At 35.2% G+C, this 24188-nt stretch overlaps 2 protein-coding genes across 12 annotated transcripts in view; one reads left to right on the top strand and one right to left on the bottom strand.

The window, feature by feature from the left end:
- CREB1 (cAMP responsive element binding protein 1) overlaps positions 1–24188 on the bottom strand; it is a 63109-nt gene that overhangs the window by 9104 nt on the left and 29817 nt on the right. For 9 of the 10 annotated variants that reach the window (XR_010410277.1, XR_006789533.3, XM_064586984.1 and 6 more), the window contains 4 exons: positions 22251–22351; positions 16981–17123; positions 12793–12975; positions 10632–10782 (listed from right to left, as the gene is read on the bottom strand). Coding sequence is in view for 8 of the 10 variants with exons in the window: in XM_064586984.1 (XP_064443054.1) it covers positions 10632–10782; positions 12793–12975; positions 16981–17123; positions 22251–22351 (578 nt within the window). In the remaining 2 variants the exon portion in view is untranslated. Of the gene's footprint in view, positions 1–620; positions 820–10631; positions 10783–12792; positions 12976–16980; positions 17124–22250; positions 22352–24188 lie in introns of those variants that run through there. The other variant, XM_064586983.1, reaches the window with a different exon arrangement.
- The window catches only part of METTL21A (methyltransferase 21A, HSPA lysine), a 61530-nt gene that overhangs the window by 26155 nt on the left and 11187 nt on the right, over positions 1–24188 (top strand). The window lies entirely within an intron of this gene.

The raw sequence follows: 24188 nt of genomic DNA, 5'->3' as shown, positions 1-24188 counted from the left end.
ATGTAAGACCTAAAACTATAAAACTTCAGAGGAAAACAGGGGAAAAGCTTCAAGACATTGGATTGGCAGTGGTTTCTTGCTGTGCCACCAACAGCAGACAACAAAAGCAAAAATAAACAAATGGGGCCCCATCAAACTTAAAAACTTCTGTTCATGAAAGGGGACACAATCAACAGAGTGAAAAGGGAACCCATGAAATGGTAGAAAATATCTGCAAATCATATATCTAATAGGACTTAATATCTAGGACATAAAAAGAACTTTTACAACTTAACAAAATAACTCGATTAAAGAATGGGCAAAGGACCTAAATAGACATTTCTCTAAAGAAGATATATAAATGGCTAACAAGCATATAAAAAGATGCTCAACACCAATCTAATTATTAGAGAAATGCAAATCAAAGCCACGATGAGATACCACTTCACACCCTTTAGGATGGCTACTATATTTACCCAAGACAAAATGAAAAACAAAACAACCCCCCCGCCAAAACCCAGACAGAAAATACTAAGTTTTGACCAGGATGTGAAGAAATGTGAACCGTGTGCACTGTTCACAGGCCGTAAAATGGCCCCGCCATCACAGAAAACACTATATTCCTTAAAAAATTAAAAAGAGTTACCCTATAATCCAGCAATCCAACTTTTAGATATATACCCAAAGAACATAGAACAGGATATTGAAGAGATATGTGCATACCTATGTTCATAACAGCATTATCCACAATAGCCAACATGTAGAAGCAACCCAAGTATTCGTCAACACACGGATACATTTTTAAAACGTGTTATATACATACAAGGAATATTATTCAGCCTTAAAAAAAAAGAAGGAAATTCCATCACATGCTACAACACAGATGAACCCTGAGGACATAATACTAATAAGCAAAATGAGCCAGCTACAAAAGACAACTGTATGATTCCACTTACATGAAGTATCCAAAGTAGTCAAATTCATAAGAAAGAAAGTAGATGGTGATTGCTAAGGACTTGCAGAAGGGGAAAATGAGTGAATTTGTTTTTAATAGAGTTTCAGTTTTTCAAGGTAAAAAAGTTCCAGTTTTGCAAGGAAAAGTTCTGGAGATCTGATGCACAACAATGTGAATATACTTAACACTACTGAACTAACTGTATACTTAAAAATGGTTAAGATGGTAAATTTTTTTTTACCACAATTAAAAACTATTAAACTATTTAAAAAAAAATCTAGCAGATTAAGAATAAAAAATATTTTGGGGCGGCTGGGTGGCTCAGTTGTTAAGCGTCTGCCTTTGGCTCAGGTCATGATCCCAGGGTCCTGGGATCGAGCCCCATATTGGGCTCCCCGCTCCGTGGGAAGCCTGCTTCTCCCTCTCCCACTCCCCCTGCTTGTGTTCCTTCTCTCGCTGTGTCTCTCTCTGTCAAATAAATAAATAAAAATCTTAAAAAAAAAAAAAAGAATAAAAAATATTTTTTAGTGAGCTACAAAGTCTAAACTGGTAAACTTTTTTAGCTCTATATAAATAAGGACCATATATTATATCCTAAGTCACTAGCTGAGGGACTGGCACAAAGTAGGTCCTTATTCCTGAGTGAACATTAAGAGGTGAAAGCAAAAGGTTCTAAATCTTTAAAAAATGGAAAAAAGCAGCAACTTACAATCACTCATTTACAAGAGTGCAGTACAGTACAGCACTTAAGAGTACTAGTTACTTCAGTGTCAGGTTCTTAGGTTTAAATGGTTATCTCTTACCAATTATATGACTGGAGGCAAATCACTTAACCTTAGTTTCCTGACTGTAAAACAAAGAAAATATTATCTACCTCAAGTTTTATGAAGATTAAAGGAATTAATATATAAGAAGTGCATGAAATAGTGGCTGGCATTTTGTAAATGCTATGTATGTATTCGCTATAATTATTTCTACATTAACTCTAATGCCTTCATTAATGTCTTCATCCCCATACAGCCTAGAGTCAGAAAAAAGAAGCAAGCTGACTTTTGGAATAAAAAAAAAGCTGCACCTAATGTTGTATTATCCATGACAGATATGGACAATATATAATCCACTGCATCACTGTACCACTGGTGAAAATTTTTTTTGGAAGGAATTAAAAATGGTCCAACATTCTAATGCACAGTGAAGATGACAAGCCAAGAAATGCTATGAGGCCACAAGTGATCTAAAGGATCACAGTGGGAATGATTCCGAGGTCAATCTGGATGTTCTGTATGTAGTGAAGTCTAACAATATAGAGAGCAAGTAGGATGTATGTACACACTTACAAATCTACTTTTACTCAGGGCTGAGTCATCTTGTTTTCCTTGCTTTCTCCCCCATCATTTGAGAATTTACAGTCCACAAGTGCTCATATGAATGCTCTATCTACATGCTAGTTTCCAAAAGTTAAACTAATATGACCCCATAGGTTAGTATCTCCTAATTTTGCTCTAGCAAAATCAGTATGCTATAGTGTTGTTAAAGATTAGGTTTCTCAAAAGAAAAAAAAAAAAGGAACACTAGACTAAGAAAATTAACTTATTTCTTTAATGTAAGACCTTCGATCCTTTAAATATACTAAATGTGAATTGAGACTCTCTCCAGAGAGGAATTCTGACTAGCAACTTCCAAGCTGAGTATGACTATACAATACTTTTTTGGAGGAACACCAAATAAATTTCAAGTAATACACTGTCTTGCAGAATGATGCTGAAGTTAGGCACAGTTTAAAATAAACAACTTTGGAGAAAAAAAAAAAAAACAACTTTGTGGGCACCTGGGTGGCTCAGTCAGTTAAGTGTCTGCCTTTGGCTCAGGTCATGATCCCACCATCCTGGAACTGAACCCCACATCGGGCTCCCAGCTCGGCGGGAAGCCTGCTTCTCCCTCTCCCACTCCCCCTGCTTGTGTTCCTATTCTCTCTCTCTCTGTCAAATAAATAAGTAAAATCTTAAAAAAAAATAATAACTTTGGATACAAACTTAATACAGTATGATATAATAGCAAGAATTCTAAACTGAGGATCAGAAATCTTGGGTTCAGATCCTGGCTTTGAAACTAACTAGTTGTATAGCTTCCAACAGGTCCCGGGCAAGAACTATTTCATCATCTGTTTTTTGTTTTTTTTTTTTAAAAAGGACTAATCAAGATGTCTTTAACTAGGACTGTTAGGTTTGTATTAAGGAGCATGAAAAATCAGGGAATAAACCTACAATGTCATTCTAAAGCACCAATTTTGCTTAATGGGTCAGAGGGGTGGCAAGCATTTTCATATTTATAAAAGCATTATTATATTTTGGAGTTGGATACAGAATACAAATGAGCTTTAAAAATTTTAAGAAATCCTTAGCTTAGGGAATGCTTCTCAAAAATTTCTAGCTAAATATTTAAAAAAAAAAAAAAGGAAGAAAATGAAAGGACTCTCCCAGCGGATTGGTCTGACAACATGGTGTGAAGATTAAACTGACCACTGATGTTTCTTCCAGTACAGAAATAGGATTTTATGATTTTAAGCATTCATGCAAACAGATGGCTTATAAATTCTGAAATTGATGTGATAGGCATATTTTTAGAAAAAAGTTCTTTCACATAATGTGTCTCAACATCCTCCTCCATTCACTGAACTAATTCTTTGTCTCTATGATACTCTTACATTCTCTCCATTTTCAGCATCCTCCATAATTCCAAACTACCTGATTTTTTTCTCTTTTACCTTCAAAGAAGTTTATCAATTGTACTTTTTTTTTTAAAACAACCAGTTTTTCATTTCACTGATTTTCCTCTATTGGTTTTCTCTTTTCGGTTCTATTGATTTTAATTTGCTCTTCTTTTTCTAGTTTCTCAAGATGGAAGTTAGGTTGGCAAACATTTTTTTGGTAAATATTTTTGGCTTTTCAGAACAAATGGGCTCTGTCACAACTACTGCTGTTGTAGCATGAAAGCAGCCTTGGATAGCACATATTTGAATGACCATGGCTATGTTCCAGTAAAACTTTATTTATAAAAAACAGACAATGAGGTATAGTTTGCTAACTCCTGACATAGATGATTGATTTAAGACTTTGTTTTCTAACCTAAGTATTTAATGGTATAAATTTTTCTCTAAGCACTGACTGAACTGCTCCCACAAATTTTTGTCGTATTTTAATTTGCACTTAGTTCAAGATATTTCCTTTGAGGCTTCCTTTTTGACCTAAATGTTTGATACTTACTTAATTTCCACACAACTGGGGATTTTCCTGATGCTTTATGGGCCAAGAACATATTTTGTGTTCTTTCTATTCTCTTAAATTACTAAGTGTCATAAAAATGCCATTAGGTACAATTGGTTGATTATGTATTTCAGGTTGTCTCTATATTTATTTTCTGTCATCATTGAGAAAAGAATGCTGAAGTTTTCTTTTCTTTTTTCTTTTTTTTGGTGGGCAGCAAAGCAAGGTTTATTGAGCGATAGTAAAGTGATAGTACAAAGCTCCCGAAGAGGGAGGGGACCTGAGAGGGCTGCCCTCAAGTTTTCAACTATTCAATTCTCTGTTTCATCAGCTTTGGCCTCATTTATGTTAAAGCTGTTAGGAGCATACACAAGTAGAATTACTATGTCTTTTTAGAGAAATGATCCTTTTATAAACATATAATGTCCTTTTTTTTATCCCCGACAATGTTCCAGCTTCCTTCTGATTGCTATTTGCATGGTCTATCCTTTTTTACTCCTTTCCTTCTAACTTATAACTATGCTTGATATTTGAAGTAAGATTCTTACAAACAGCATAGTTAGGTGTTGGTTTTTTATTCTGTTTGGTCTTTTATGTGGGTTAGACCAGGTTTAGCCATCTATGACCCATGGGTCAAATCCACATAGTCTGTTTTTAATAATTTTTAAACTTCTAGCCAGACTAACCAAAAAAGTGAGAGAGAGAAAAACCACAAATTTTCAATATGAGGAATGAAATCCCTATGAAACAGTCCTCCGCACTGCCCAAGAATATCACAACCAAAACCCCAGAAGTATTTAGGTATAAATCTAACAAAAAACGTGCAGGATCTATATGCTAAAACATGGAAAGTACACTGTGTTCATACAATGGAAGACTCTATTGTTTTAAGATATTAATTCTCCTCAATTTGATTTACAACTCAACACAACCCTAATCAAAATCCCAGAAAACTTTCTTATAGACATCAACAAACCAATTCTAAAATTTTAATGAAAATGCAAAGGAACCAGAACAGCCAAAACAATTTGTAAAAGAGCAGAGTTGGAGGACTCACACTGTTAAATTCCAAAACTTACTAGGAAGCTACAGTAGTCAAAACAGCATGGTGTTGGCTAAAGGATAAAAACAAAGACCCTTTAAACAAGGTAGCCAGAAACAGACCCACACAAATATGGTCAAATGATTTTTGACAAAAGTGCAATGGCAATTCAATAAAGGATAATCTTTTTAACAAATGTGTCGAAACAAATGTATGTCCATACACAAAAAATGAACCATGACACACCTCACACCTTATACAAAAGTTAATTCAAAAGGGATCATAGACCTAAATGTCAAACATAAATTGTAACACTTGATACAGACCAACTGGAACTCATACATTGCTGGTGGGAATGCCAAATGATATAGCCACTTTGGAAAACAATTTGGCAATTTCTTATAAAGCTAAATATACACTTACCATCCTACCTGGCCAGCCCACTCCTAGGTATTTACTCAAGTGACCTGAAAGTTCATATTAACTCCTGTATATATTTATAGTAACTTCATTCATAACCCTCCAAAACTGGAGACTATGATGAACACCAAGGTCAATAGACAAACAAACCACAGGATATGGGTACAATGGAATACCAGGGATAAAACCAACTACTGATCCATTAACACTCAATAAATCTTGAATGCATTTTGCTAAGTGAAAGAAGCCAGATCCTAAAGGCTACATACAGTGAATGATTTCAATTATATTAGATTCTGGAAAAGGCAAAATCCTGAGGATAGAAAACAGTTCAGCGGCTTCGAGTCTGGGAAAGGGGGCAGAAGCAGACTACCATGGGTATCAAAGAGATTCGTTCTAGGGTGGTGTAACTGTTTTGTAAGGCACTGTGGGGGTAGAAACATGGCACCATACATCTGTCAAAACTAAAAGAACTATACAGCATAAAAAGTACATGCAGTCCCAGAACTGAAAGAAGATGGTGACGAATCTAACCATACTACAAACGTGTGATATAATCTTACTGAAGAGGGTGGAGAAAAAAGAACAGACCTAAATAGCTTTGAAAACAGTCCTTTCACTGGTACTTTAAGGCTAAAAACAAAAAGAACTGTACATAAATACTGTATTGTATTTGGTAAATTTGTTTCTCACAGGTATACAAGTTAGCAACTCTGTAACTATTTTAAATGTACACTAGAGTTAAACAAACATGTAAATAAACTATACTTAATGGGAAGCCAAGTTTCTATGAATCTGCCTATTCATATCCTTAACTCATTAGTCTTCTAACTTGTTAAGTGTTTCTAGTTTGTTGTTTGCTTTTCTACTTTATCTTTCTCTTGGCTAAACAGAGGTTTTATATTTTCATATAGTCAAACCTACCTAACCTTTACGTTTATTACTTTTGCCTTTAGGAAATCTATTAAAATACTCCTGCATTCTAAAATTATAAGACAAGGATGGTGGGTTGCATTACTTTCATAATTTTTTATTCCTTCCTCCCTGTGGGAAGAGCATACATTCCCGCTCCACTGACACTGAGCTTGTCCTTGCCTGTATTTTGGCCAATGGTACATAAGTGGACACGATGTTCATCACCATCAAGGAGAGGATTTAAAAAACACTGCCTTTTTTCCTTTGCTACAAAAATGACATGCCTCAAAAAAGGTGCTCCTCCTCTAGCTGGAGCTAGTGGAAGAGAGGCACGGCAGCTGGCTTGCAGCTGTCCAATGTAATGTGAGAAAGCAATTCTGTTGTTCTAAAACACTGAAATTTTGGGGTTTCTGTTGTTGTTACTGCAGCAACAAAAATTAATATAACAACCATCTATTCTTTCTTTTAGACCGCTTATCACTTCTCTTCATTTCTGAGTAAATGGTAATTTGGACAGTGTAGAATTTGGGGATCATAACATTTTCATCAAAGTTCAATTTAAGATGGCTGTGTTTGAGGTACATATAAGGGACATTCATCCTAGTGAGTATGTTCAGGAGGAGAGCGCTCCCCTATCTTTTCCATTGAAGTGTACCCCTAATGGCAGAGGAAACCAAAATGGGGATTCTGGGGACAGAGCCCAAAGCAATCACTGCTGGTGTGAATTTCTTTTAAATCTCTTACCTTAAAAATATTTATTTCTCTCTAATTTTTGAGCAAGATAAACATTCGAGGAAAGTATTCCATGTTTACCTCTTGGTGCTACATTATCTCCAGCACACTGTCATGTGCTCTGGTTTAAGAAGCACAGCAGGAGAGAGTTGCATACTGAAATCTCAGAATTAACATGTCCATAGGGCTTTGGCACCAGACACAAGCTCAAATCTCAGTGCTACCAATTAAAAAAAAAATTTAAAAGATTTTATTTTTAAGCAATCTCCACAATGTGGGGCTTGAACTCACAACCCCAAGATCAAGAGTCACATGCTCTACTGACTGAGCCAGCCAGGCACCCCTGTACCAATTTCTTTAAAGGTGTGATCTTTGGCAAGATATTTAACTTCTTTCTGAACTATAGCTCCTCTGTAAAGTGGAGGTAAGCTTCTACCTCATTGTAGGCAATATAAAGTATGTAAAGAAACTACGTGCAATGTCTAGCATAAACTAGCCCTTAATAAATAGTATCTCAGGAAAAAGGTCAAAGCCAGAATATAGAATTAGAAGGTATCAGCATATAGTTGATGCCTGAAATACACGGATACGACTGAACGTTCCAAGGGAAAACTTCAAAAGTAGTCAGAAAACTGGGTGAATAAACCAAAGAAGAGTTCAGGAGAATGAGAAGTCACAAGTGTCAAATATTTCACACACACAAAAAAAGTATAATGAAATGAAAAGAGAATACCAGATTGCCAAGTGGGAGGGACTCTGTATCTTTTAAAGATGTAAGAGTGCTATGGTGAGCACAGAAGCCAGATTTTAATGAATGGAAGTTGGAAAAGTAGAAGCAGCAGTAATGTGGGAATAAAAGGAAAAGGGAACTATAGGAGAGTCAATGGGAAGTTTCCTTATAATGAAACTAAATCCAAGCAAAAGTATTTTTATTAAAGAGTCCATGCTAAATCAGGTAGCTTCCCTGAAGATTTCAGACCAGCAAAGGTTGTTAGGAACTGTAGCTATGGCCCTAACTTGGTTGGGGGGGGAGGGGGTGATACATAAACTAAAAAAATAATGGAAAAAAGAAATTTGGTCTGCTAGTCAAATGAACAAGTGTTCATAAATGGGCAGCTCTCTGCTCCATACAACAGAGCAGACAAGAAGCCATGGTGCTGCCTCCTCACCCACCCGCTAATTAGTCTTTTCTGTATAAGAGGAAACGTCTCTGGAGCGCCTGGGTGGCTCAGTTGGCTGAGTGACCCACTTGGTTTCGGCTCAGGTCATGGGAGCAAGCCCTGAGTTGGGCTCCGTGCTCACTGGGGAAGCCTGCTTGAAGATCCTCTCCCTCTGCCCTTCCCCCCACTCGCACTCTCTCTCTGAAATGGATAAATCTTAAAAAAAAAAGGGGGGGAGGGAACATTTTTGTCCCACAGAACCAACTACATGGACACAACATGAAGTCCTTCTACTGTTTTTATAATCAAGAAAGTTTATTTTCCATCTGATTGCTCTGCTGTGTCTTGCTTAGAACTGGTTTCTTTAGTAAGTGCTACTGTCTTAAGTTTTAAAACCTGGCCTTTACTTAAGACTTCCTAATCAGACTTGCTTCTAATTTTAGAAAGGGTTAAACATTTCTTTACAAACATTTGGAAGCTGGAAAGATCTAAATTATAAAATAAATTTTGTATTTAAAATACATTTAAATGAATGCAGCTTTTGATGCTTCTGTTTATAACACCTAAGGAAAATCTCAGACTGACGGAGCACAAATAAAATAAGCCACTTGGCTTATTTCCAACTCTTTCCCTAATATCCCAGAAAAAGTCCTGCCATTTCCCATAGCTTAGATGTCATTTACTGACACTCTAAAACAGCTAGGAGTATTTCAGGGACAAAAAAGGTTGTTGAGCTGAGTGGAAACATGAAACTTCATAAAAACAAACATTTTGATAGAGCACTATAGATAAAGTGCTTTGAGAGGAATATCTGTCCCACAGAATAGCCGTTTGGATGGGTGGCAGTATCTCGTCTTACAAAGAAAACGGAGGTTTGAGGGTTAGTATGTTCTTCCAAAGTCACAGCAAAAAGAGTAGATCCAGGACTTGAATCCAGACTGTCTAAATTCAATCCCTATTTCTTTTACTTTATCACAGTGTTTGAAAAATCTTGGGGTCAAGAACAGAGGAATATTTTCACCAATTTCAAATTTTATCTTTAATATATCTTTATTTTCATTTTCTATGGTTTGTCTTAAGTCATTCTACATTAAATCCTAAGCTAAATATTTAAATCCTAAACTAAATAAAAATACTGAAGTAAATACAATAAAAACATTTTATTGGCTTTTCTGGGGGGGGGAGGGTCAAAGGGAGAGGAAGAGAAAGAGAGAAAATCTTAAGCAGGCTCCACACCCAGTGAGGAACCCAATGTGGGGCTCCATCTCACAACCCTGAGATCATGACCTGAGCCAAGATCAAGAGTCGGATGCTTAACCAACTCAGCCAGCCAGGTGCCCCTTACTGGTTTTTTTGATGACAAAACCATTTACAGCTGTGAATTTACTTCATGAGAATTACTTTGCCCACATTTCATAGATTTTGTTGTGTAGCACTTTCATTGTTGAAGACTAACTCTATTTTAAGATTTTGTCTAAGAACAAGGTATTCTTAGATTTAATCTGTTTTTGAAGAATCTTTAGGTGTTAAATTGTCGATTTTGAGTAAAGATGATATTCACTAAAACATGGACTGGCCATTATACATCTACTTTATTTTAAATAAACTTAATATTAATTTAATATACATACTTGAAACTCGATCTTCTTGAACAATACTATTCATGAAAAGAAACAATATTTAAATAACCTAGCTTGTTAGAGCATAGTGAAAATATAGCAGAGTTGTGTATTATATCTTCCATGGAGAAATCACACAAAAGAAAACTATGATTAAAGATTGGCCCATGGGACACCTGGGTGGTTCAATCGGTTAAGCAGCTGCCTTGGGCTCAGAGTCCTGGGATTGAGCCCCACACTGGGCTCCCTGCTCAGTGGGGGGCCTGATTCTCCCTCTCCGCTCCCCCTGCTTGTATTCCCTCTCTCGCTGTCTCTGTCAAATAAATAAATAAAATCTTAAAATAATAAAGACTTGACCCACAATCCCATTAGCCACTTCATAAGTGCAGCTTATTAAATAAAGTTTTTTTTAGCAAGATCCATCAATTCTACCAGAAAAAAATTCATTGCAAAGATCCTATTATCAGAAGAGGTAAAAGACACATGTCTGACAGAATCTGAAGATGACCTGACCTACCACAATCTAAGTAAATGCAACGTATGTACCTGTTCTTCATTAGGCGGACCTCTCTCTTTCGTGCTGCTTCTTCAGCAGGTTGTGTAGGAAGTGCTGGGGAGGATGCCATAACAACTCCAGGGGCAATGGTGCTAGTGGGTGCTGTGCGAATCTGGTATGTCTGTACATCTCCAGAGGCAGCTGAAAAGAAAAACAGGGAACAGGGCGTAAGACACTGAAGCACTGTGACTCGGTGAAACTACGTGTGTCAATCATCAATTTAAACATACATTTTGGACTGGAAGGGAAAAAAAGGAACATGATTCTAACTAAAACACTGAAAAAATCAGCACTTTTTGGGTCATTACTGACAAATAATTTCCAATTTAATGTATTTATTAGTATAGACACTTGGGTGAAAGAGGCCTTAACCTATGTCTGCCGGGTCTTGTATTTATGTTTCATTGGAATGCAGTTCTATTCTGTTGTTAACATGCTTACCAACCTTAAGTCTAAAAGATAAGTAGGGCACAGCTTGGATGATCTTCCTAGATAGAGTATACTCCTCAATGTCTTCCTTTGATATTGGTAAATTCATATTAAAAAATTTCAAGTAGACTCTTGCCACGACATAAAAACGACCATGATTTTTCATAAAATAGCGAAATGGGAGAGAAAATAAAGCATTATGGTCAACTATTATAAATTTCTAATTGAAACAAAACTGAAAGTATGAAAAAGTGTACCACTTGATGCCAATTATATTACTTGTTTTAATGTAAATGCTAATTGCTAAATAAATGGAAGTTTATTTTTCTAAGTGATCCATCACTTGTAAAAAGAAACACAATCATTATCTGTCAAACTGCTTCTAAAAACAGCTTAGTAATATGCCCTCCTAAGAATAAAGAACCTAACATTATCTGAGAGAATTTGAAGGTCTTTATAAAATTATCCATATTTGTTATTAATATCAATTAAAATGTGTAGTTTGAGTGGAAAAGATTTATATACTAAACATGTTACCATCTTCAAACTGACGTTCAGAATTCAAATTCACTGACATCCTGCTTTACAATTTTTGAGTACCTGCATGTAAAGTGAAAAGGTGTTTTACTCCCATTAATAAGCAAAATATTATCTTCTTCAAATATTATTTGTTTAGTAACAAAATATGTTCTGTAAATACATTAGGGCCTTTAAAAACAAATGTCTCTCTAGTTGGTGTTTTAGGATTATTCAAAAATTATCATCCATGGTGAAGGGGTAACAATGGTCATTATTTAACAGAGGCAAAATATATTTTTATTAATAAAAATATTTTTAGATACAGATTTTAACATTATTTCCTCAATATGCAAATTTCAATCTGGCATAAATCATATTCTTAAAATATTCAAATGGATTCAAAGAAAAATGGTCAACTCCTATCCATAGAGATTCCTAAAGCAAGAAAATAAAAAAAATAAAACAATACAGAAAAAAAGCTATTTCTATAGTTCAACAAGGATTTAACTACTACTTTTTCTCTACAGACCAGTAGACCTGCATACTGGTATAAGAATTTTCAGAACAGTTTTCATTTGAAATAAAAAATGATGATCTTAGAAATGAGGATGTAAATTTCTTTTGAATAAAAAGCAGAGAAACAGAATTTTGAACCTTCAAAAAAAATTTTTTTTTTTTTAAAGTAGGCTCTACACCCAACATGAGGCTTGAACTCAAAACCCCAAGATCAAGAGTTACATGCTCTACCAACTGAGCCAGCCAGGCACCCAGAACCTCCAGAGATTCTCACCAGTGATTTAGTACAACTCTTTATTTGACACATTAAAAAAAAAAAAAATGAGGCCCAGAGAGGTGAGTCTTACTCAAGATCACATAGCAAATCTATGCAGTTAGATCTAGAATCTAGCTTTCCTAACTCCTGACTTCACTGTTTTGCCCTGTAACCTACCCTGTTTCTCCTATCCCCAAATGCTAGAAGTGTTAAAGATGTTGTATTTTTAAAACTGAAAACAGTTGTTTTTATGCCATGACATTTGGGTCCAACTGGAATAATGGAAGAGTTCATGGAGAACATTATCTATAATGAAAAAAATTAACTACATTTTCATAGTGTTTTACAGTATCATACTTACTTTTTCTGAGTTTATAAAATTTTAACCTTTCAAAGAATTTACCACACCTGTGAATTCTGAATTCTCTTACCTTGAACAACGACTTGGTTGCTGGGCACTAAGATCTGCTGTCCATCAGTGGTCTGTGCATACTGTAGGATGGTAGTACCCGGCTGAGTGGCAGCTGCATTGGTCATGGTTAATGTTTGCAGGCCCTGTACCCCATCGGTACCATTGTTAGCCAGTTGTATTGCTCCTCCCTGGGTAATGGCAACTAAAACCCAATGGATTTTATTGTTATCAGTTTAATTAATACCATATAAGACTTTTACAACACACTAAATTCAAAGCAGAATAATGTGTAAGACATAATCTAGGAGAAATTATTATAGCAAATAATACTGCCAAGAAAGATTTGGTATACTCAAGTACCTTTCTGCTCAGGAAACCCACATCCAATTGCTATAATACAAATGCACTCTATGAACCATATTATAATTTATAATAATACCCATTAACAATTTTTTAAAAGAATAAATGAGAAGATGTTAAATTCCTTTCAAAGTTGTTTGGTTCAGAAGAGGTCCCACTTTGTGATCCATACTTCCTTTATTCTAGCCTTAATTATGCAATATTTTGTTTAATATTCGCTGTTCCACTAGCAAATAAATTTCTTGAAGGTAGGAAATGTGATTTTTCTTCTCTACTTTCATGTACTTAGCACAGAAATGGGCAGTAACAGGCACCCAATAAATGGTTGTTTTAATGAATAATTAATAAAACCGGTTCAGTAGTGCATTCTGTTCTCTAACTCTAACTCTAGCAATGCATAAACTCTAAGTTACATATCCATGCATTCTCACACAGGATCCTTTAATTATTCACTAATTAACCACACTGTCATTCATCTGTTATGAAGTAATCACCTTTGGTTCATACTAAAAGATATTTCACTTTATTAAAAATTGAATTCACCTTTATGCTACCGTACATGGAAAAAGTTAATAGAAAGAAAAGAAGTTGGTTATTATTTTATTTGAACAAAGCAATCCTTCAGATACTAGCATCAAGATAGGTGGTTGGAGCCTCTCTAGACACTCTCCCTCTTAAAGTTTTCTGGAAAGAGGACTAAAAATCACAATATTACATATAAAAATGCATAATGGATTTTAACTTACTAAGTCAACAAATGTGTGATTTACGCAGGTTACTTTTATTTTGTCTGTTAGAAGGGAATTATTTGAGATCATTTATTAGCCAGCTCTAGGCAACTAATATCCCGAGTCATCTATATAAGGAAAATTGATTATCTACTGTTTGATCAAGAAATAGTAACAGTAAATAAGTATGATTTGGTTTAGCAAATGACACCTATGGAAATTAAGATACTGGTATATACAATCCATTCACTTTAGCCATTTCCATAAGTTTTACTTATCTTAGACAATTAAAAAGGAATATGTAAGAACTATTTTGAGATTAATATTGCAGGTAACTTGAAGGAATCAGAAGATTAACAGAATTAAACCACAATTTCTCATATAGAGTTAATAAGCAAATTCCATTGCATTTAACATACACAGCTTTCTTCTTGGCTATATACAATAAACTCAAGGTGGGAGAAAAGAAGTAGGAAACTAGATATCAGGACACCTGGGTTCTAGTCCAGATTCTACCACTAAACTGTTATTTGAATTTGTTATCTCTTCTATAAAAATAAAAATACCTGGTTCTAGCCACTAAGTACAATTATAAAAATCAAATGAGATCATGTATGTGAAAGTATTCTGAAAATGGAAGTCCGATCCTTTCAGATGTATTTTTCTCTATAATATATATTTATATACTTGATTATTCCAGAAGGATCTGAGATGGCTTTCAATAAAACTAAATGCATTAAAACAAGAAGAGGAAGCTAGAAGTCAAGTAACTGATGGGTCTCTACCACAGAGATTCTACCAGAAAATCTAGAGGAAGAAGAGAATAATCTGAGATTCTGAGTAGTGAAAGTAAAGAGGAAAACATCATGGGTTACAGTTGTAATTAGTGAAACAAAAAATTCAAGTTTAAAAAGATAGACACATTGTTTCTACCTTAGAACAGAATTTCTCAAATAAGACTTTATCAGGAACAGTGAACCAAGTAATGGATAAAACTACTAACAGCATTTAAAATTTGAAATTAAAAAAAAAACAACTTATGGAAGGAATACAAACTGGTGCAGACATTGGGAAAGGAAGTTGGGCAGGATGTTCTTTGATTCAACAATTCCACTCTTTGGATGCTATTCCATTGAGACGCTACTACATATATAAGAATGTTCACGTCACAGTGTTTGAAACAGTAGAAATGTCTTAAATGTTGATCAGTGTGTGTGTGGGCGGGGAGGGAATATTTAAGGGGGAGGGAATGTTTAAATAAAAGTTATATAGTGAAACACAATATAGCTGTTAAAGAAATATGTATCTGTATGTATACATTTGTTCATGGTATACTAATAATGTAGGTCTCACTTGTATCAAAATATATGGTAATATATTTATGTATGAACAGAATGAAAAAGAATGGATAGATATATACCAAACTTTTAACTACTGCGGAGAGATGAAAAGGATTATAAGTTAAGAAATATATAATGTTGTATATATTGAAGTAGTCATTTTATTGATTCTTAATGACAATCAAGAACATGTTACATCAATTCTGTCAAGGCTCTATGTGTAAATAAGGGATAAAGATAATGTAATAAAACTTTAAAAATATGAAAGTATTAACCTTTAAAAACTAGCAATTTCCAGTTGCTGGAAGAGAGTGGTGTGTCAAATTAAACATACACATTTCTAAATTTCATTTCCCCATTTGACATTCTGATAAGCCTATTCCCAAAAGAGCATGCTTTCTCCGGCAAGTGAGAATCCCTGCAGTAAGTGAATCACTGTCACTAACAGGAGTATGCTGTATCCCTCAGGATTCTGTTGTGGCAGGGGAAAAGTAAAGTTCATGTATCAATGTCTTAGCATGCACACATCTGGAATAATTCCAATTATTTGGATATAAGGCTAAAAATACACACATCCATGTTCATAGATAATACCTGTTTATCTCTGTCAACAAAGAACTCAAGAAGGAAAAAGGGGACTGAACTCCAGGAAGTTCAGAATGGACAAGAAGCTTAGTCAAAAATGCTGTCCTTCTGCTTACTTTCAAAAGTTTCAACTTTGGGAGAACTAAAAAGTCTGGTACTTGGGAATCTGTTTTTAATACAGTTAGAATGCAAGTTAGTTATGTAAACCAAGGTTGAGCTATACTGTGAAAACTATTAACTTGGGAGTCAAACTTTTATACACATTCCTGACACAGACCACCCCAGGGTATTAGAAAATTAATGCAACAAGGGAGTGTCAATGTGTACATTTAATTTGTAATAAGGAGGAAAGGGGGAAAAACTACATAATGGGAAGTACTGGATTTAATGAGCAAATCAAAATGAAGAAATCTATGTAAAAGGCACTCCGGGAGTCAAAAGGTATTGGGAACAGATAGAAAAACATACCATTCACACAAATGCCTCTGATCAAACAAAAGCAGAACTGGAAAGACTTTGTTAACAGATTTGGGTGAAAGATAAGAAGAGAGACCTAAGTGTCAGACAGAAACATGACAGAACTGGAAGCTTTGATAATTTTGCACAAAGAATCTTTGCTTTCTGTGAACCAATTTCAGCAGTCCTTATGTTTATGTTACCAAAATTCACTACATTACCTTTTATATTAAAAAGAGTAATTGAATGTGCTGGTAGACTGTAACCAAGCCTCTCAACCCCCACCACAAAACATTAAATATGATTTTAAAATGCTACTTTTAGAAGGGAAGATGAATTAATAAAATAATAGATGAATAGTGAGACCATTTTTGTCTTTAAACATAATCAAAAAATGGTTATCTTATCTGAAAAAGTATTTCCTTTATTAACATCATATATTACACAAGGACTAAAATCTAGTTTCAAGCAGTGGTTCAAAAAATTTCCAAGACACTCCTGGCATTTGCACAAAACAAAGGACCACTTGAAGGGCTAACATGCTTGAGCAATCCTATCAAAAACCCTGAAGAAAAAGAAAATACTTCTGTTACAGAACTCTGCATACTGAACAGTAAAGGAAATATAATAATGGCATCCAAGACTGAGGAAAGGGTTGGCACTTTAGGATTCCTTTAAGGAGAATGCAGCCATTAGTTTTTCATCTCACTTTCCAAAGCAGAAATATCTTTTACTCACTATACTGTCCGCTGCTAGTTTGGTAAATCGGAGTTGGCACCGTTACAGTGGTGATGGCAGGTGCTGAAGTCTCCTCTTCAGACTTCTCTTCTTCAATCCTTGGCACTCCTGGTGCATCTGAAGATAAGTCATTCAGAATTTTCCTAGAAAAATAGAAAACTATATTAATTAAAATGAAAAACATTTATTGGCTAAATATATATAATACGAAAAGAAAATGGGCAGAAAGCTGCTACTGCTTAGGACAGCAGTTTAAAGATTGTATTCATTTATTTATTTATTTGAGAGAGAGAGAGTGGGAGGGGGAAGGAGCAGAGGGAGAGGGACAAGCAGATTTGGTGCTAAGTGTGGAGCCCCACACAGGGCTCAATCTCACGAACCTGAGATCATGACCTGAGTTGAAATCAACTGATTGAGCCACCCAGGTGTCCCAGGACAGCAGTTAAAAATTTAAGAACAAGAATAAACCATACATGGATGAGAAATCTGTATGTCAAAATGAAATCATACGGGGACTAGAAAAAAAAAGGGATGAATTTCTCTTTAATCTGAATGAAAATGAAGGCTGTGATTGGAAATCTAGGTGTAAGCAGAGATTAATAACACTGACTACAGAAAAAAAATCCTTTTGCAGGGCAAAGAACACCAAAAACAAAGTTAAAAGATGATCAACAATACTAGGAGAAAAGGTTTACATATATGACAGATAAAGGGCCAATATCCTCAATATATAAAGAACTCATAAAAATTTAGGCAAAAAAAAAAAAAAAAATTAAATAAAGACCAAAAACCTGATTTTAAACTTCTCAACTCTCAGATTGGTAAAAAGTAAAAAAAAAAAGTTTAACAGTATATTCTGTTAGCAAAGCTGTGAGAAAACAGACACTCTCACTGTTGTTGAGTATAAAATTGGCACAACCCTTATGGAATAAATTTGGTGACAGGTAACAAAACTATGTTTACAGAGCAATCTTACTTCCAGGAATTTACCCTTAAGATATACTCACTACAGTACAAAAATACATAAGGTTATTCATGGTAGCACTGTTTGTAACTGCAAAATATGGGAAACAATCTATATGCCTCTACATAGGAGAATGGCTGAATAAACTACAGTTCATCCAGAAAATGGGTATAGCATGGTACCTTTTTTATAAGAAAGAAAGTGAAATATATGTATTTGTTCTTCTACTGAAGAATGAACTCAGAAAGGATAATACCAGATGGAGTTTAATGAGATTACTTAATCTACTGGGATTGATAAGAAGCAAAAAAAAGATAGAAAAATTGGGGGGGGGGGCACTTGTGAGTGTATTTTTTTGTACAATTCTGACTTTTTAAAGAACCATGTTCATGTTTCACATATGAAAAAATAATATCAACACAGATGGGGGAAAAATTCTTAAAATGGAATACAAATAAAAAAAATGAACCTGACCATACTTCAAATGAGTAACATAATCACAGAAGAGGGGGAAAAAACCCAACCCAAGTAATTTCTGACATCTTAAACTTCTAACAAACCAGTATGAATTAATAACTTAGCTTCAATGTCTACCCAAACCCTGCCCCTTTATGTTGCTATAGTCACAATTTCATTTTCATACACTGTGTGCTCATTAACAAATTCATTAATTATTGTTTTATGCATTTGTCTTTCTAATCACATAGGAAAAAAAGAGTTTCAAAGCAAAGTATTATAATACTGCTTTTATATTTACCCATGTAATTACCTTTACTGGAATTGTAGAAAATATTCTACTATTATCTCTTTCAATATTTCTTTTGGCCCAATTTCCTCTCTGGAAATTCTACAAGTGCTTCTTCTACTGGAGCACCTCACTCTATTCCCCATGACTTTTCACCTGTCTTTCCCATTTTCTCCGTATTTCTGTTCTCTATTCTGAGTTACTTTCTTAGTTCCCTTCCAGTTTACCAATTCTCTCATCAGCTACTCATATCTAGTTTATCCCACTTACTGGTTGTTGTTTTTCTTAATTCCACCTAATTGCATATCTCATTTCTCAGACTTGTTACTCATTTCTTTTCCACATCTGCTTGTTTTCATTTCAATAGGAGTTTAATAACTCCTATTCTTACCATAAGGATGATTTTTTCTCCCTTATCTCTTTTCGAATGAGAAATACAACTATTTTAAACAGCTTATAGACTGACAACTGGTCAAAAGATCAACTCTGGCGGGCGCCTGGGTGGCTCAGTCGGTTGAATGTCTGACTCTTGGTTTTGGCTCAGGTTGTGATCTCATGGGTTAGATCTCATGGGTCTTGGGATGGAGGCCTGCATGGGGCCCTGCATTCAGTGGGGAGTCTGCTTGAAGATTCTCTTTCTCTGCCCCTTCCCTCATGCGTTCACTCTCTCTCAAGTAAGTAAATAAATAAATCTTAAAAAAAAAAAAAAAAAGATCAACTCTGGGCATCACTGCTCTAGAGCATCATTTCAAACTTTAGCATTGAAAAGCACTTGAAGAACATGTTAAAAGAGATCCTGGCTCCCCACCCCACAGATTCTAATTCATTAGGTATGGGGTAGGGGCCTGAGAACTTGCACTTCTAACCAGATTCTGATTTGCCAGTGTGGTCTCTGGACCACATTTTGAATAGTACTGGTCCTCAGCACGACGTTATTCAAAGTTAGGTCACAACCCATATGTTTGCCATAAAAGCGTTATGTATGTTGCAACCAATGTAAAACAAATAAAAAACAGCTAAACGTCACACAATAAGGGTGAATACTGCTGTATATTTTGCTTAGACGCCTATATATATGTGTGTACCTGTATATATACCTATATATATAGATATATATAAATGAATATAGACAACTGTATCTATATAGAGAAAAATGTAAAGATGTTTCTTATTGTGGATTGCGGTAAAAAATAAAAGTTTAAAAGCTACTACTCTAGACCTGCAAATAAATCTTCTCTTTTGCATGAAGCCAATGATCATTTCTTGTCTTCTCTTTTTAGTATCTAATATTGTTGCTCCAGACCACGTTGGTCATTCTTGTATCCTGGAGATACATTTCACTTTCTCTTACAGAAAATATTCCAGATGTTGTCTGAGCAGTGGGATTAATTCCTTCCCTTAATCTAGACACTAGGTTTTAACCAATGTAGCCTTTGGTATACTGGCTTTTTTGGCAACTATATACGTATATAACTTAATGGTAATTAAGGAACATAACTATCTTTTAAAAATTAATTCTTAAAAACAACAACAACAACAAATTCTTAATCCAGAATCTTGTACTTAAAGAACTGGTTTTATTTTAAACTCAAGTTCAGAAATTTTATAATTATCACCAACAACTAAGTGTTTCCCTTGGCTGCTCTGATCTTTGTTTTTTTTTTTTAAAGATTTTATTTATTTGACAGAGAGAGAGAGTTAGCGAGAGCATGAACACAAGTGGGGGTGTGGGAGAGGGAGAAGCAGGCTTCCCGCCGAGCAGGGAGCCCGATGCAGGGCTCAATCCCAGGACCCTGGGATCATGACCTGAGCCGAAGGCAGACGCCTAACGACTGAGCCACCCAGGTGCCCCTGCTCTGATCTTTCAAAGTACTTATTCTCGCATCCATTAGGGCACTTCACCTTTAAAGTTCTGTCACTTGCAAATCTGATAAGCATGGCTTCTATGTTTTTCAGCTGAACTGCTGGTAAAATACCAAGCCAGGGGAGACCAAGTGAGAGTCCTTTAAGAACTTTCTTGGGTATAGTTTAATCACCATAAAGCTGGGTGTATCAATTAATCCCCATTTCTCCAACCTTACAAGCATATTGTAAGGATTCTGTTAAAGATCTTATTATAGTCAAGACATAAGAGCTAGGTTTCAAGAATTTATAAGCCTAAAACAAAATAATGATACATAATGATTTTAAGGGAAGATATATTATCTTCCATGAATGTAACTCTCTACATATGTGTGGTGTCAGGCATCTTCTAATCTGATTATGAATTAAGGTGTTACTATTTAAATGATCTTTGCTAGGATATAGGTTATAATAAAAGATCTTTTTCAGCATGAAGCTCTTATTTTACTTTATGTTTTAAGACTTAGAGAGAAAAAGAGCATGAGTGAAGGGAAAGAGGGAAGGGAGAGAGAGCATCTCAAGCCGACTCCACACTGAGCACGGAGCCTGACACGGGGCTTGATTTCTCGAACCCAAGATCATGACCTGAGATGAAATCAAGAGTCGGACACTTTACCAACTGAGCCACCCAGGCGCCCTAAAGCTCTTATTTTATAAAGTCTACAACTAGAATTTACAGAATTTATTTAGAACTATTTGCCGGGAATTTATATACAGAGAAGCCTTGTGGCTTGTTAACACCTGGATGGATTTGCTCCAGGATCGAAAGTGTTAAAAACATGAGATATATTTCAAAGTTCAAATCTAAAACTAGCTATATTAAAAAAAAGAGAGAGATTATGAGCATAAATGCATACAACACATACTTGGTAACAAAATTTCTTAAGACCTCAAAATCAGTTTATTGATATTCATTTAGGATCCTTCATTTAATTGTGAGAAAAGAGAAAAGGGCTAGCTTAGTAGCCAAGTGGAAAAAAAATTTTAACCATCCCTTTGAAAAATAAAAACAACTTAGGCTAATAACAGAAATTTATTGAACTTTGAAGTAAGCTTATGGTTTTTATGGAATTGCTCTTCCTGGAGATATTTAGCATGGAGCCAATTTCTACATATAAAAAAATGGTTTTGGTACATCTTGGAGACAAGTCATGGACTAGGCAATCTCTACAGTTGGAACACAAAAACTATAGTAAGGTGCCCCTAAAATTAGGGGATATCAGCATCACCCTGAAACAAATATTAAATTAATAAATAGTTATCTACTAAGTACCATGGCATGAGAAATGGTTTGCAAATGTGCTATTAAGTAGGTAAATAGTATAGTGTCAGAACTGACAAATAACTAGAAATGCTATAACTTAATGAAATATATTCCAAACTTTTTAACAGAAAACCAGCAGCTGGCACAGTCTACAAAAACAGAAGCAGGAAAAAAAAAATCACTGTTGATCCAGGACTATTCAGAGTAAAAAAGTTCTCTTTTTCTGTACAATAAACTTCAACTTAAGAGAGAGAAGTACCTCAAGATGAAGAGAAGTAATTTCTGTGGTCTTGAATTGAGCACCTAATTGGTCTTCTGACATCTTTTCACCTGCAACTACCTAAGGCTTCCTGACATCTTCGATTCTAAATTCTTTTAACTATTAAATCCCATACCTGTAGGAAGGCCTCCTTGAAAGAATTTCTCTTCGTTTTTGGGAATCAGTTACACTATCCACTGACTCCTGTGAATCTTCACTTTCTGCAATAGTTGAAATCTGAAAATAAAGAAGAACTTTATCTTGATAATCGAGTTTGGTTTCCATAAAATTTTTATGAATTTTAAGAAAAAGTGAAATATAAAAGGACATATATACATCTTATACATGCTTCAGTAGAAAAAAGTCAATTTTTATGGGAGACAACCACACCAATCATATTCCTTTCCCTTTTACTTATCCTATAGAGAAGTCAGAGGGCCTAATTTTTTTTTTGTCAAAACCAAACTTTCGTGATATCCAAATTCAGTTTTACCTCTTTCAGGACTTCATGTAACCAATCTTGAATGCATCAATATTACTGTCAGTTGTTTTCTTACAACTGTTAACACAACTACCAAGTAAATAACGTTTCTGACATGAAGGAAGAATAAATGAGCAAATATTTGGTCATAAGTCTACATAGTGACTATACAAATATTTTCTTTTACTGTTAAACACTTATGAATGTATTTACAACTGAAAAATAAGATTGGTGATCCTCCACCATGTTCCAGATGGCTGTTTCTAGCAAGTTAGTCTACACATAGACTTTCAAAGTTGGCATTCCACAATTTTTATTAAGCAAAAGCTCAAGGTAAAGAACTGTGCATTTCTGGAAAAGTATCCCTGGACTGAAAAATAATAAAGATAAGCTGAACAAAGATTTTACATGGGATAATAATAATAATAGCAACTAGCATTTACTGAGAACTTACTATGTGCCGCGTATTATGCTAAAGCATATACACATATTACATTACTTAATACGAATACAGTAATATCAGGTAATAGACAAGTATCGTTATTATATCCGTTTTGTCGATGGAAAAACTAAGGCACAAAGAGGTTAAGTAACTCACCCAAGTCACAAAGCTAGGAAGTAGTGGCACCACTGTCAATAATTGGCATCTTAGTTTTAGACATCCTTACCAGCATCAAAATCCTGTTGGTTCCAATCTCAAACCAGTTTTGTCAGAAGCAGCAACCAGAGGTATTTTTAGACCATTTTTAGACTAGAAGTTCACTCACTTGGGCAAGCCTGCCTGTCAAATTTATACCACCAAGCTTCTCTAGTCTAATCAGCGGGAGCCTTCTGCTCTTTCCTGAACTAGATGTGCATGATGCTGTCAGAGTGAGAATTAGATTTAAGGAAGGCAAAAGAGTATGTGTGGTTCAGCTCCATGTCAAAATTCAGGGCAATGGCAACAAGAAAAAACATATTCAGAGGAACTTGAAGAATCCCATAGGGACTCTATGTAGTCTGAGCCTATGGGTTCTGGAGAGTAGGGACTCATTTTGACAGGGCACGTTGTAATAGGCTCTCACTCTAAAATGAAATTAGGTAAATCTAGTCATGCTTCACAAAATACACCTACAATAAAATAACGTGCCTCACCCAAACACTTTAAAGTATAAGAACAATACTCTTAGAGACCTATACATTAACAGGCAACACTTAAAGAATCCAGAAAAGACAGATGAAAAGACGTGCAAGGCTGAATTTAGTCTGTGATTCTGTGCAGAGTAGTAATGTTACAGCTACTGCCGAAGGAACACAGAGGACAATTGCCACTAATTTTTAGCTGCTGTAACCGGCCCGCTCAGCGAAGTCTCTGCACAGAAACTCTGATGTACAGCAGATGAGGAGCTATGAAAAGACCTTAGCAGAGAGTCAGAATTTCAAGGGATAACAAGACTGAACTCAAAGTGGACAGTACTGTGACAAGGGTTTACCTTCATAGTACTTCTCAGAACCTCAGTTCCTCTGCTGTTCTTTGCCTTCTTTGCATGACCCTCATCCTTACAACCTTTTTTTAAGGGCAGAGAGTGACTTAGGCATACTCTCCCAAGTTGA

This window comes from Mirounga angustirostris, unplaced genomic scaffold (assembly GCF_029215605.1).
Source record: "Mirounga angustirostris isolate CCGP_5_RB_7025 unplaced genomic scaffold, mMirAng1.0.hap1 SCAF_3, whole genome shotgun sequence".
Classification (NCBI taxonomy): domain Eukaryota; kingdom Metazoa; phylum Chordata; class Mammalia; order Carnivora; family Phocidae; genus Mirounga; species Mirounga angustirostris.
Note: the sequence above shows the minus strand (reverse complement) of the source record. Positions and strands in the feature narration are given on the sequence as shown.